The 16,057-nt window shown below is 42.5% G+C and overlaps 1 protein-coding gene across 1 annotated transcript in view; it reads right to left on the reverse strand.

The window, feature by feature from the left end:
• The window catches only part of SYTL5 (synaptotagmin like 5), a 143,122-nt gene that overhangs the window by 19,489 nt on the left and 107,576 nt on the right, over positions 1–16,057 (reverse strand). The window contains exons 11-13 of the mRNA XM_059883816.1: positions 11,953–12,131; positions 9,931–10,030; positions 8,206–8,367 (exon numbers count right to left, since the gene is read on the reverse strand). Of these exons, the coding sequence (XP_059739799.1) occupies positions 8,206–8,367; positions 9,931–10,030; positions 11,953–12,131 (441 nt within the window). The remainder of the gene's footprint in view (positions 1–8,205; positions 8,368–9,930; positions 10,031–11,952; positions 12,132–16,057) is intronic.

Genomic DNA, 16,057 nt, shown 5'->3' on the forward strand with positions numbered 1-16,057 from the left:
CACACCAGGACTCCCTGTCCATCACCAACTCCTGGAGTTCACTCAAACTCATGTCCATTGAGTTGATGATGCCATCCAACCATCTCATCCTCTGTCGTCCCCTTCTCCTGCCTTGTCTTTCCCAGCATCAGGCCCTTTTCCAGTGAATCAGTTCTTCACATCAGGTGGCCAAAGTATTGGAGTTTCAGCTTCAGCATCAGTCCTTCCAATGAATATTCAGGACTGGTTTCCTTTAGGATGGACTGGTTGGATCTCCTTGCTGTCCAAGGGACTCTCAAGAGTCCTCTCCAACACCACAGTTCAAAAGCATCAATTCTTCCATGCTCAACTTTCTTTATGGTCCAACTCTCACATCCATATATGACTACTGGAAAAACCAGAGCTTTGACTAGATGGACCTTTGTTGGCAAAGTAATGTCTCTGCTTTTTATATGCTGTCTAGGTTGGTCATAACTTTTCTTCCAAGGAGTAAGTGGCTTTCAATTTCATGGCTGCAATCACCATCTGCAGTGATTATGGAGCCCCCAAAAATAAAGTCTGCCATTGTTTCCACTGTTTCCCCATCTATTTGCCATGAAGTGATGGGACCAGATGCCATGATCTTAGGTTTCTGAATGTTGAGCTTTAAGCCAGCTTTTTCACTCTCCTCTTTCACTTTCATCAACAGGCTGTTTCGTTCTTCTTCACTTTCTGCCATAAGGGCGGTGTCATCTGCATCTCTGAGGTTCTTGATATTTCTCCCGGCAGTCTTGATTCCAGCTTGTGCTTCATCCAGCCCAGCATTTCTCATGATGTACTCTGCATATAACACAAATAAGCAGGGTGACAATATACAGCCTTGACGTACTCCTTTTCCTATTTGGAACCAGTCTGTTGTTCCATGTCCAGTTCTAACTGTTGTTTCTTGACCTGCATACAGATTTCTCAGGAGGCATGTCAGGTGGCCTGGTATTCTCATCTCTTGAAGAATTTCCCACAGTTTATTGTGATCCACACAGTCAAAGGCTTTGGCGTAGTCAATAAAGCAGAAATAGATGTTTTTCTGGAACTCTCTTCCTTTTTGATGATCCAGCGGATGTTGCCAATTTGATCTCTGGTTCCTCTGCCTTTTCTAAATCCAGCTTGAACATCTGGAAGTTCATGGTTCATGTACTGCTGAAGCCTGGCTTGGAGAATTTTGAGCATTACTTTACTAACATGTGAAATGAGTGCAACTATGCAGTAGTTTGAACATTCTTTGGCATTGCCTTTCTTTGGGATTGGAAGGAAAACTGACCTTTTCCAGTCCTGTGGCCACTGTTGAGTTTTCCAAATTTGCTGGCATATTGAGTGCAGCACTTTCACAGCATCATCTTTTAGGATTTGAAATAGCTCAACTCGAATTCCATCACCTCCACTTGCTTTGTTCATAGTGTTGCTTCCTAAGGCCCACTTGACTTCGCATTCCAGGATGTCTGGCTCTAGGTGAGTGATCACACCTTCTTTTTGGTGGTGATAAACCTTATTAGTAAGGCTGGGAAAATCATTTGAAGCTTTTATTCAGCTACCTTGCCAGAGGCACAAATGAGATTAGGTGGTGAATCAGACTACCCATTTAACATTTAATCTTACTATTCTAAATCAAGTGCCTTATGTGAGGAGTTTTCTTATTGCTTTGATGGTTTCAGGAAAGTTTAGTTTATGTGAAAGTCACAAATGGAAAATTACCATGCATATTATGACAAATGAAAGAGGTCACTGGGTTTGTTTTTCTTTTTGATACTATAGCTAACGAGGGTTGAGGTATTTGCCCTTTCTCTTTGGATCTGAGTGGGCTCTATGACTGCTCTGACTAGTAGAATATGGCAGAAGTGACAGTGTGCCAGTTTCTGGGCTCAGGTCTTAAGATGAACGGCTTCCATTTCTTCTCTTGAAATGAATATTCTTGGGATTCTCCCTCTGGGAATCCATGCTGTGAGGTCCACATCACATGGAGAAGCCACACATAGGTGCTCTAGTTGGTGGGCTTAGATGAGTTCTTAGCTGGCAGCCAACATCAAGTGTGAGACATCCAACTGGACCAACCAGCCCAGTCAAGCCCTCAGATGACTTCAGGGTGTTTTTGGGTATACACTTGCAAGGAAGTTCCAGGGCAACGTCCTCTCCTGACATACTACCATTTCCCACTATTCAGTGAACTTTTGCTCAGAAAAAGGTTGCAGAATTCAATTCAATTCATTCCATTCTACCAACACATATGGAAGGTCTCCTTGTATTGGATTGGACAAAAAGTTCGTTCAGGTTTTCCTGTACAATGGTATGGGAAAACCTGAACAAATTTTTTGGCCCACCCAACAGTAATGATTCTTAAGGCATTTTGCTAAGTGCTATGGGGACACAGAGAGATCCTGCTTTCCATGAGTTTTCACTCTATCTAGAAGGAATATACTCCATAGCAACTCTATCCATCTGCTCTTATTTAACTGATTTGTCACATGAATGCTCTCTATTCCCACTGAAGAGCAGGATGCTCTATACAAAGACCATGTATGCCTGCTCCCATCAGTTGAGTCAGCTGCATTCGTCCCCAGAGCTCTTTATGCCAGGCATATTTGTGGCTCTAATTATATAACTGAATGGCACAAACTGAAGAGTCCCAAAAGACAGCTGCTACTATAAAAAATGAGGTTGACCAACTTATAAGAACTAAAGATGTGAAAATAAATTCGCTATTGGATTCTATTTGGGCTTGAAGCTGTAAAAGATTAGAGGAAAGATCATGAATATTCAGAAAGATTTTGCATTTGGTTGACTTTGCAAGTATTCTGAAACTTTTGTTTCACTCTAGAGAAACTCAAACAAGAAATTGTTGATTAGGATACATTAGGGGCAGAATGTATTCCAGGAGGATATGATAGAGTTTCAACTACTGAAACTATACTCAAAAAAAAAAAAAAAAGTGCCCCTGTATTAGAAAACTTGAAAATGAATACACATTTAAGTTAAAATAAGTGATTAATAAATGCATTGGAAATTCCATAAGGAATGCAATTGGAAAACATTGTATGTGTTTGACTTCTGTGACTTTGTCCATGAACTGACCTATAATTATTGGTCCTGATTTCTTGAAGAAGGTTTCTACCATAGAGCAAGCTCGGTGTCACACAAACCATTACAGTTGCTCCAAATACAAGTACCGTGCATTCCCTACTGAATGAGTTAAGTTCCGAGAGAGTGCATTTGTAAATCCAATTTGTTCATAAGTCCAACAAAGTTAGCCTAGGTACCCAACTTTATATATAATGCCAGAGACTTGAATTAACTTGCGTGATTGGACGTGCGAATGCACTTTCGCATCTTCAAAAGCTCACAACTCGAAGGTTCGTATGTAGGGGACCTACTAAAGAAACTACTCTGGGGGACTTCCCTGGTGGTCCAGTGGTTAAGAATTCACCTTCCAATGCAGGGGAGGCAGCTTCGATTCCTGAACAGAGAAGTAAGATCCCACATGCCTCAAGCAACTAAGTCCTTAGGCTTCAACTAGAGAAGCCAGTTCACTGCAAGTACTGAGCCTGCTCGCTCTAGAACCTGAGCTCCACAAGAGAAGCCCACAGGCCGCAACTTAGAAGCACCCATGCTGCACTAAAGATCCAGTGCAGCCAAAAAATACAAACTACTGTGGGAAGAGAGAGTAATCCAGACTGGGATAACAAGGGGGCCCTTGTCTGGTTCTTATAGGATGGCAGACATGATGACATATGAAGATGGGGGGTGGGGGAAGATTAGCCTGGGTTAAGGACAGAGGCACCTGGCTGGCCACGGTCCATAGGGTTACCAAGAGTTGGGCAGGACTGAAGTGACTTAACATATAAGCAACAAAGTAGGATGAGTGGAATTCAGTGGGGATTGTGTAGAATGTGCCTGAGCACTGGTTGGGAGGTGTGCTCAGATGTGTGTGTACAGGGAGGAAGCAGCAAGGAAGATGAAAACAAGGTTTCTACTCTGGGGTCTTCAGGAGACCTGAAGACACAAATTTCTATTATAGTGTTTTATTAGGATGGGTAGTAGGGTAGCTGGACAGTGAAGGGAAGAGAGGCTCGCCAAGGTTACAAAGTCAGGTCAAGTTCAGGGAGAGTAACCCTTGCTCAGTTCCACAGGGGAGCTCTGAAGACAAGACAGATCACACCTTGGAGTGCTCCTGATCAAAGCAAAGATGCTAGGGTGTTTATACTCCTTCACTCATCAGTTACTGACCAAGGGCTTTGCCCTCAACTCCCACAAGACTGAAATTCCCAGGCTATTCTGGCTTTGGACATCCACATTCCAAGCCCACTCCAGCAGCCTGAGGATGCCTATCCTACGAAGATTGGCAGATACTGGCTGGCAGGAGGGACAGCTGAGGGGAGCCATGTATGAATGAAAATGGGGATACAGGTAAAGCACTGACTCCTCTGCTCCAGAAAACTGGGCTATACCAACTGAGCGCTGAGGGCCAGGGTAAGGGTTAGAATTTACTCAAACAATATCCAGAGTCAATAGGGAAACAGTGAAGGAATCTGACTCAGCGCGGGTGGGGAATAATCTGATAATGCCCATTATCTTTTGCTTTTTGAAGAGACAGGGATCTACTGCCAATCAGAGTAGGATGCAGAGTTCCCAGCACACTTACAGGGCTAAGGTGGGGTCATCTATCATGCACACAAGTCTGTCCAAAATACCACATAAAAAGAACCCTTTAGCTAGGCAATGACTCTACAGGACCTCCTGTACATTGACTCTGCCTGAAGGTGGGACAGAGAAGGCTTCCTTTGAAAACCACTTAAGCTTGCTGTTGACATTCAAAGGTCCTTTTTATAATAGCACCTTCTGGGAATACATGAAAGGCAATTTACACTGACAAGCTCTTCTTGTTTTTCAGTAAGATAATGAATTACAGCTAATAAACAATCCCACATCACGCTGTAAAATGGGAGTTATACTGTGAAACTACTTTACAGTAAGTACACCTGGCATCTTGAGTTCTTTCTTTGTCTGCACCAGCCTCCTGATGGGTGGGAAGACATAGTAAAATCAAAGGTAGGTGTCCAGGGACTTTTCACCAACAGATAGTCGATAAGCAATAAGGCACTCTGTCTTTCCAATCTTCCCACTGCCAAAGGATGTCCGTCTTTCTGAATGTTTAAGGAATATTATTTCTGATCCTCTGTTACCAAGGAAATTGGTCCCTGTAGCTCACCCTTCAGCTCCTCAGCTGGATAATCTATGAGAAACATCAAGTGTCCAGGGTGGCTCATGCTAGAGCTATAGTTGATGAAGTGGCTACTGCATTGAAATGACTGAGGAGGGAGATGGAGAATCAAGTTTGGAAGGCATGGTACCTAAGCAAGTCTGAATAACCTGCAGCCTTTCCTCTATACATGTCAGAGAAAGCTTGGCAGGAAAAGATGACGTGGATTAGACACTAATTTAGACTGCGTACCTAGAAGATGGTAAAGAATCCACCTGACACTGCAGGAGACGTGGATTCAATCTCTGGATCAGGAAGATCCCCTGGAGAAGGGAATGGCTACCCACTCCAGTATTCTTGCCTGGAGAATCCTACAGAGGAGCCCGGTGGGTACAGTCCATGGGTTCACAAAGAGTCAGACGTGACTGAGCGACTAACAGCTGGCTATTCAACTTCTTGCCAGAAACCAATGCTGAGATGAGGATTCTTTTGCAAGTGACCTATTAAGGAAAGGCTCCCAGGCCAGGCCAGGGAAAGGGCTGGGGAGATAGGTTGGGGAAGAGGAGGAAGCCAGGCGAGGGCTTCTGATCCAGCAGGAGAGCTCTGGAGGGTAAATAACACCTCAGAGCTCTTCCCTCTCTCAGTAATGGAACTGAGCTTTCAGACTCCACCATCTATCAGTTATTGGTGAAGACTTGACTTGCGGCAGGAGGGACAGAAGCTCCTAGGAATTTCTGACTCTCTGCCTACATGGGAAAAATCTACAATAGCCTGAGGACAGTCTTCTAAAAACAGTCAGGTAGAGGCAGTTGGAGGCAAAATTCACAACAGACATGGTTAAAGGAATCCAAGGGGTTCTGGCAGAGGACAACAGGAGTTCCACTAACATTAAACACCATCAGAATGTTTCTATCTCAAGCAGCCTCAGAGAGATGCTTCTCACTTGTAATAAAAAAAAAAAAAACAAACCACTCAATGTCAATGTGAAGGTGATTACCATGGAAAGCTGCTGGTCCCTAAGCCAAATCAATGCCTGAGAGAATACTGATATCATCTCAGAGCAAATCCTCCAACCATTTCCAAGAAACTGACTGGAAACCCTCCAAGCAGGTTTCCAAAACAGCTTCTCTGTGCTCTTCTGTTACATTTCTGATGGACAAGCTAATTTCACGGACTTAGATGCATGTTACTTGTCCTTCATCAGTGTCACACACCACATGATGTACTGGACATTTTCTATGATTCTTTGATACTCACTCATTATACACAAAAGGAAGCAAGTGCCAGAAGATTTAAATCAACTTAATTGCTATCCTTTATGGTGAGGCTTTTCATTCAAATCACAGAACTTTAATGCTGTAGTGACCAAATATTTCTCATATTTATTAATAATGTCAGAGAAATGTTACGCTATTGTGGACTTAATTGTTGTTAACATTGTACTTCCTCTCTCTACCATATTTATGTGAGTCACAGGAGTGAGGTTGTTTTCTGTTTGAGGATCCCTATTTCATTGTCAATTTTACCCAGAGCCAAAGTAAACCTCCTAAAGGTTGTCCATGAGTTACTTATACCAAATTTTTGAGGTCAACACTTATAAAATCCACCAGAAAGTTACATTTAACTTCTGAGTCTCAAGCTCCTCATATAAAATGGGGATAACAATGCTTAGCGGTGGTTGTAACCATGAGATGTGAATGATGCTACTACTCATGATGATGAACAAACACTATTATTGATGATCAATGTTTGTTTTTGCTGTCTAGCACCCACTCACCATTTTTGTTTTTTAGTATTCCTGTACCTGGATTTATTTGGGGGTGATACCACCTTCAGGACCAGTTTTATGTTCTGATGGCCTTAAGCCCCTCAATGTATCTCTCCTCTCTGGCTGCAATGATTGGCTAAGGATGGGCAAATAATGTAATGAGAATTAGGAACCAGGTCCAGGATGTTGGCTTGACTATTGGAGGAGGAACTCTTTCCTGTCCTGGACAGTGTGAGGCAAGGATGAGAGGTTTGCAGCTGTTGTGGTGTTCAAGAGAAGCAGACCTGGGATTAGTGAGGGGAGGCCCACAATGCATGAAGTCTGCAAGTGAAGCCAATACAGAGAAGAGAGATCAGGCCTTGCTAAGATCTGAGCATCTGGATCAAGCCATGCTTGATCATCTCTGGTCAATAATTTCCTTTCATTTTTTGAGTAGTGTGAGCTGGGGTTTCTGTCAATTGCAATATAAGGATTCCAATGTAACAAACACTGCATAGCATTTATCGAGAAGCTTGCAACGTGCCTGACACTGCAAATATCACAAGGCAGGCTTCTTCAAGCCTCACAGCATCCCTAAAACTGATGTCCAATTCTTACATCACCAATGAGAACACCAAGGCCTGGGAAGTTAAGTAACTTCCCCAAGGTTACACAGAGAGTCGTGAAGCCAGGATTGAACCCAGGAAGTCTGATCTGAGTCCACTATCTTAACCATCATGTTCTTTTTTCCCTTTTCTATATAAAGAACAATCTTTCGTTACATAAGTGGGACCTTTATCCCATCTCACTTTTGACTTCAAAAATTACTGTAGACATGCCAACTGCATAGAGTGAATCCCAGGCACTGTTGGTTTAGTTTAGAACATACTATCGTAGCATTTAATTTCTAGTACCAGCCTTGAAAAAAATTTTTTTTGACCTAATAGGATCATATAATGTATTCTTTTGTTTATCCATGGTGACTACTGAATACTGACTATATTTTTAGCAGGTCAAATTAATAAGAAATATGATTATGCAAGATTATGGCTTGCATTTTACAGACAGTCTATATCAAAGAAGGGTTTCCAAAAGAGTGTATTTACATTTGTTATATCATTCCAAAATAAGCTGCACTAATCTTTTCGGATTATCACTTGACAACTAGAGGTCTTCAGATTCTTTAGGCCTCTGACATCAGTTTTGCTCATTCCTTGTGTAAGTGTTTGACTTATCTGGAAGCATTTCCTACCTTGGGTTGAAGCACAAACCACTCATCACTTGGATTTTCAAAGTTCCATGAGTCAAAAGGAATCTCCACCTCCCCCAGGAAGCTATTCCGTCCAAATCGATCATAATGCCAGACTGAGAGCTGCAGAGTTCTCGTTTCCAGCTGGGCATGGCTGATGGTGTACTGCAAAACCAGATTTACAACATCACACTCCATATCCATTTCTAGGACAGGGTGAAATTTACTTCCACCGGCTTCCAGATCATATGCAGTAGTAATACAAACAAAACAAACCCAAGAGAAAAACACTTCATTTTTCTTCATTTCTGCTACAAGTCAGGTTCTATTCCATAAACTCATTTGCATGAGATCTAGCACTGAAAGATCTATTGACAGGCTTTTCATGGGGGTTTGATAAACTTCAGATATTATATAAAAAGTGCGAGGTGATGAAGCTTGTCCCCTTTTCAGCTTTACTTGCTTTTTACTTGCCTGATTATTTTGTCAACAACTACTTTGTAAGTGCAAGGTTTAATGTATCAAGTCTTTAATTTCTCTGTCTTATTTATAACAATAAGACCCAAATCCAGGAAAGTTTGACAGTGAGAAACTTGCAAATGTCAAACTTCATAAAGTCCAGCCTAAATGCAGGGGTGAAATCGATATATACATAGATTGAGCAGAAAGAAAATATTGCTGGCATGGTTTCCCTTTTCCAGCAGAACATTATCCAGGGCCACATACGCACACCCCCTCAAAATCTCCTGATTGTCCTCTGCAAATACCACTTCAGACACACTTCAGACTGACTGATTCCTCATCTTGGATTCGCATCATCCTTCCTGTTTCTGGAATGATTCACCTTGGCCCTGCTTCCCAGATCTGCCACGTCATTCTTATCTGTTCTGCTTCAGCTCATCTTTGCTATCCTGTCATGGCTGCTGGATTCACCCTCTGCATATATTCATTCCTTTTCATTTTGATCTGTCTTGATACTGGCTCCTGCTTTCACATATCCCTGCTGACATATGCCCCCACTCGCCAACTTCCTTCTGTGGTGGACTCCATGACTCCATTATTCTGGCTTCAAGATCCATAATTTACCCTGTGACTGGCAGTAACTTCAACATCCCCGTCCCCTTGGAACTTTCTCACCAGGCCAACTGTGTCCAGGGTGAGGGAAGAGGTTACATGGAGGCCCATGGGAAAAAGTAATGTCTCTAGAATTGGGGCCTGGGTTATATCTTACCTAGGCCACTGTCTCTGAGATTTTTCAAATCTAGCCCTGCATCTCCACTGTTGATTAACCACATGGATAAACTCAGCCAAATTCTGAAACCCTAACAGGAAACAGCACATTTTAATGCTGCGTTAGCAGAACAATGAGTATGTATAGAGTGACCTGCTAAGTTAGGGCCAAAACTTTGACAAACTTCTTTAACAGGGAACTAGAAAAAAAATTGTTTTCCCAAGGGTGAAACATAGTTTTGGACAAGAGGTCTTAATACCAACTCAGATGTAATTTTCCTGGATCACCTCTACTTCCAGTGCAATCTTCAGAGCAGCAGAGAAATAGACTAAGAGTGGTTTACACCGCTTTCTTTTCCAGACACAGAGAGCCAACTGACTCACATTCTGCTTTTCTAAAATACATATAAGCCTTGACATGCAAACCCTTTACAGTTACATCTAAACCAATGAGGTAAATCGAGTCATTAAAGTTACCGTGAAAGAGTATTGATTTACCTTTAGGGTTTCATTGAATTCTGGATTGGTGCCTGTTCTTATTTTGGTCTTGCGCTTGTTATTTCTGGACTTGTCAGGAAGAAGATATGACTTGACATAACTGTATATGATTTAAAAAAAAATGAAAGTAATCCTTGGGAAACATCTACTTTGAGAGAAATGCTCAGGGACTTCAGTGAATAAAAAGGGTAAAAGAAACAGGCTAGTGAGTATAAGAGACAGAACCAAAGAGAACGTGGTTTACATACCAGGACATTTTGAAATATAACTCTGGCCCTTCAATAAGAGAGAAGTTGTAAATTCTTGTGGTAAAAAGAGTGGGTTCCAGAGTCAAGCCAGCTGGGTTTGAATTACTCCAGGTGTCAATGGTTTGGGGGAACTCAAGAGCTTACTTAATCTCTCTGTATCCCAGTTTCATCATCTGCAAACCTGGGATGATGACTTAGGGGATGATAAGGATCAAATGAGCTGACATATACAAGGAGCTAATATATTATACTACTGAATAAGTATAATCTATTATTATGAACAATGCTCTTGATCATAGAGGTAATTTTCCTCTCCACTCAGATGTCTGGACTTCTGATGAGTGGAGTCAATGGGTGAATAAAGAAAAATAGTGAAAAAGAGGAAATTAAAATTAACAACCTGAAGTCACAATAGCAATTCTCCCCAATACCTGGCCTTGAGCAGTCCCAGGATCAGGGCATCATGGCAGACTCAGAAATGCACAAGATGTACAAGACTGAAATGTAAAAAGATGCTACCAGAGTCCTGAAGTCCACCTACTGTGGCTTTAAATGATCCCTTTGAGACTGATGATACCAATCCTGAAGCTCTCTGATATTTAGCTAAGGAGGTAACCAGACCAATCTATTTGTCTACTCATTTGTCTGTTTTGGAAACAGATTTGCTGAGCTGTGTATTAAACCTAGGTTATCTATTATGTAGAAAAAGGGTAAACAGCAGGTCTGAGACTGCTGTCATTTGAATTATCTGTTTATAAGTTTGGCTCTTGGCTGGCATGCAGAACCTGGGTTTCAGGAGGATTTTCATCACTCCAGGAGCAGAAATAAGTGGCTCACTGTGCCAAAAATATTTGTGGAAATAGTATAGCTCCTGCTGAACATCTGCTTTCATGTAGGAGACTGAGATTTTGGTATGTGACCAGCTGAGTCTCTCAATGAGCTTCCCTGGTAGACAACACTCCCCATGTGTTTTCACCACTTGTGGCTGGAGGACTTAAGCACATCCTGTGTGACTCCACTGGGAGAGGTCCTCGGAAGCTTAAGCCTTGATTCTCTTGAACTTTGCCACATATGCCTTTTCCCTGTACTGATTATGACTGTGTGTGGAGACCTGTGAGTCCTCAGAGTGACTCACCAAACTGGCAGTGGTCCTGGGAAGCCCTGGGTCTTACCTTCCCATGGTCTCACCTGCCCTCCCAGGCTGATCCTGGAAATCCCAAGAGCCTCATAATTACCCTTTCAGGTTGTTCAATTAGGCAAACAGCTTGGTAATTTTTTCTGGAGGGTTTCCCAGAACAAAAATTAACAGGATACTCTCATACAGCCTGGGGTGTGCCAACGTGTCAGCCTTGTATGACAAAGAAGCTGCCTCTGTGTGAACTACAAATCTGTGAGTCCTGAATCATGCTGAGTAATAGCTACTTTAAAATCTTACAGTTCCCTGGTGGTCTAGTGGTGAGGATTTGCTACTTTCAATGCCACGGCCTGGCTTCAATCCCTGGCCAGGGAAATGAGATCCCACAAGCTATAATGCGCAGCCAAAAAAAAAATTTTTTTTTAAATAAAATAAAACTCAGGTAACTACAAATGCGACCATTATATATGCATGTCAGAGAATATTTAGAAGTGTGGCAGAGGAAGAAAGTGATGATCAACCTTCTGATTCTAGATGAATGCTACAAGGCTTCTGAAAAAGAAACACACAAGGTGACAAATACATGTAATTCACATGGGCAGTGACTGAAACAGTCTGGGAAACATGCTATGTGCTTACGCATCTGTCCTCTGTTTCTTTTCATCTCCTATGGCCAGATTTCTGCAGTTCTTGACAAAAATGTAGAGCCCGCCAGTTTCATAGCTGTAGCTGATGTGCAAAAGGATTTCCCCGCTGACCTTCACGTTGCCATAGTCTCCTGTCTCACTGTAAACACTCATCATGCTGTTCAGGCTGGTCTGGAATCAACAAGATGAAAAGAGGCATCCGGGGTTATGCTAGTGATCTTGCCACAGAAGCTATCTCCCACCACTTAATTACAATTCCCGTTGTTTATAACGAGCAGGGAAGCTTACGGTGAAGGAAGAAAGCAAAAGATGGCTTGTTTTTCTGATGTTGCATAAAATCCAAGCCTGAGAAAGGACAATGTCTAGGACCATTAGTAAGGAAGGCAGGATGCTCGCTGAGAGGGGATTAACTTTTTGGGTTAGTGAATAGCCTTTGTTCATTCACTTCTAATGAATAGGGGGACACAGGCATTTCCCATTTCATCTCCTCTCCCCATCCCTGTAGCTTTCTCCTCTTTCACTGGGAGACTCAAGGTCACTCTACTTCAAGGTCTAGAATGCACTCATCAGGACAAAGAAAAAAGAACCCATATTTCTGTGCAAGGATAAGCTACAAGCTTTTCTCTCTGATACCTACATAGAGTATTCCATCCCATAAGTCTCTGAGAAGCCATACTATAACCCAGCAGGACCCTATGGGGCCTTCCCAATGTAGCCCCTCCCCTTTATCTGCTACTTTATTGCCTCTGAAGTACCTTCAATTCAGTTCAGTTCAGTCACTCAGTTGTGTCCGACTCTTTGCGACCCCATGAATTGCAGCATGCCAGGCTTCCCTGTCCATCACCAACTCCCGGAGTTCACTCAAACTCATGTGCAGCGAGTCAGTGATGCCATCCAGCCATCTCATCCTCTGTCGTCCCCTTCTCCTCCTGCCCCCAATCCCTCCCAGCATCAGGGTCTTTTCCAATGAGTCAACTCTTCGCATGAGGTGGCCAAAGTACTGGAGTTTCAGCCTCAGCATCAGTCCTTCCAAAGAACACCCAGGACTGATCTCCTTTAGAATGGGCTGGTTGGATCTCCTTGCAGTCCAAGGGACTCTCAAGAGTCTTCTCTAACACCACAGTTCAAAAGCATCAATTCTTCAGTGCTCAGCTTTCTTTATAGTCCAACTCTCACATCCATACATAACCACTGGAAAACCCATAGCCTTGACTAGACGGACCTTGAAGTACCTAGATAATATTAATAGAATCTGATGCACATTTCCTGAGTTGTTTTACAGATGTTAAAACCCTCATCAAATGGAAGAAATTAATGATTTGATGACCATGAGCACATAGCCCCCAGACCTTCTGTAGCCTAAGGATTGATCATCATCAACTAATCAAAGAACTGTGCACAAACTGATCACATACTCTGAGACCTGCGACCCTCACCTGGCCTTTAGAAATGCTTTGCTCAAACCCTTCAGGAAGTTTGAGGGGTTTCAAGCACCAGTCATCCATCCTCGACATTTACACGATAAACACTGCACTTTCCTTCACCACAACCTGGTGTCAGTAGATTGCCTTTACTGTACCCAGACAACCAGACCCAAGATTGATTCTGTAACATAACTACATCTTCCAAAAGGGCATGCCATGAGAACATCACTGCCCATAGCTGTCAGGACTCCCCTGACCAGCTGTGAGGCCACAGGGTTAGTAACTAATATGACCATGGCTTTCTACACATGTATAAAATAGCAACTCACAAACAGAACACTAAACAAGAAAATAATACACCAACCAATAAATAAAATTAAAATGCAAAAAGAAACCCTGTCCAAATGTGCCAGAATGAATGAAAGTTCTGATGGGACACTAATAACAAGAGATGCATTTTAAATTAAATGTAACAAAATTATCCTGTAGTGCCAGCAACATGAACTCTGTGTCTTAGCAACAGGATTGTCACAAAAAACCACCTGGAAGGCGTTCAGGAGTGATCTAGGCATTTCAAAAGCCCTGTCTATGAACGACTGGGAAGTAAAGACTATGGTGATTGCGAAGAGAGGTTAGACTGCATACCTTGTATATATTTTTTTGTTTATATATAAAACAAAAGTCATTACCTTCCTCCAATTGCTCAAAGTACAGACTGATACAAAAGCAGTGGGTGATATGGCCAGTCTCTTTTTCAAGCTTAAATCAAGGGCAAGAGCAAACCAAGGATCCCATAACACCAGAATTTTCATGATAGCAGGTGTCTTTGCAAACTTTAATTGCCTACTGGTCACTTGGGGGTCTCATTAAAATGAAGGTTCTGATCCACACAGTCCCAGGTGGAGTCTGAGATTCTGTCTTCTTTTTTTTTTTTTTAAGATTTGTTTATTTATTTTTGGCTGTGGTGGGTCTTTGTTGCTGCACTCGGGGTTTCGCTAGTTGCAACGAGCAGAGGCTGCTCTCTAGTTGCGTTGTGCAGGGCTTTTCATTGCGGTAGCTTCACGTGTTGCAGAGCTCAGGCTCTAGGGCACTTGGGCTTTATAAGTTGTGGCTCCTGGTCTCCAGAGTGCAGGCTCCATAGTAGTGGTGCAAGGGCTTAGTTGCTCTGCAGCATGTGGAATCTTCCCAGATCAGGGATTGAACCAGTGTCCCTTGCATTGCAAGGTCGATTATTAACCACTGGACCATCAGGGAAGCCTTGCAATTCTGCTTTTCTAACAAACTCCTAGGTCCACAGTTCCCAAACTGTGTGTTAAGGCATCCCAGAGCACCAGCCCCAACTCACAAGGGGCACCGCAGCATATTTTAAAATTCCCAGGGAAACACCAGTGACAACTATTAGACACCATGCAAACTGCTAACAGTAGTTCACAGTGTTAACGTTCAATCCCACTTTCTTCTTTTTAATAAAGTCCTATCCATGCGAACCTGAGTTTTAGGCAATAACTATGACAAAAAACATGTACTGCACAAAAATCCATGAGGAAAAGGAAATGAAAATGCTGCTGCCAACTCATGTAGTCCCCATCAGGCCCACACATCACCTCAGGGGCTATTTAAGAATGGAAAGAGTCGGACACGATGGAGCGAGACTGAAGAATGGAATAAAAATATTATTTTTTCAAATGGTTACTGTGCATTATATTTTCAAATGGCTACTAAGTTGTTAAGATACCAGTGCTTATTTTTTTTTCCAAGCTAACTATTTAACTGGGCTAGGTGGCTCAGACGGTAAAGCGTCTGCCTGCAATGTGGGAGACCCAGGTTCGATCCCTGGGTCGGGAAGATCCCCTGGAGAAGGAAGTGGCAACCCACCCCAGTACTCTTGCCTGGAAAATTCCATGGACTGAGGAGCCTGGTAGGCTACAATCCATGGGGTCACAGAGAGTCAGATATGACTGAGTGACTTCACTTTCACTTGGCCTAGCAGCGCTATGAAATTACCACTGAGACACTAGGGGTTCTGTAAACTGACAGCCTTTTATAGTCTCTGTCCCAGGTCACTCAATATTGCTGGTCAACAGAACATGCTTTGAGTTTCAAGGGCTTTAAGAATAAGCCCCAAACCCCTTATGTCACATATGAATCAAGTCTGGCTCACAGAAATTATTGGCGGTGCCAAAACATTGTGAAATAAAGTTCATATTTTATGGCAGAGCTTGAAAGATTTAAACATTCTTTTTTGTTTTTATTGAACCACATGGCTTGCATGATCTTAATTCCCTGACCAACCTGGGCCCTGGACCACCAGAGAATTCCCCAAGAAAAATTTGAACGTGAAAAAGTTCATCTGCCCTTTGGCCTCCTTGCCTGACTTCTATGGGCAGAACAGTTCTTGGAGCTTTCTGAGATGCTGTTCCCAGGTTATAATCTTCAATACAGCACCAATAGAATTTCCCATTTCTTTCTTAGATCGACTGATTATTTTTTTGTTGTTGACAACAAAGCAAAAGATTTCCAATTTTTAGTCTGAGGACCTCCACACCATATCTCACTGACCCCTTGGGTCACTGACTTATATCTATACCACATCCTTCTGTAGCTACTCCTTCAAAGAAGGTCCTCTGTTAAAGCATGAGATCAGTACATAGAAAATTCAGTTTAAGAACCCAC

Source organism: Bos taurus, chromosome X, assembly GCF_002263795.3.
Source record: "Bos taurus isolate L1 Dominette 01449 registration number 42190680 breed Hereford chromosome X, ARS-UCD2.0, whole genome shotgun sequence".
Taxonomy (NCBI): Eukaryota; Metazoa; Chordata; class Mammalia; order Artiodactyla; family Bovidae; genus Bos; species Bos taurus.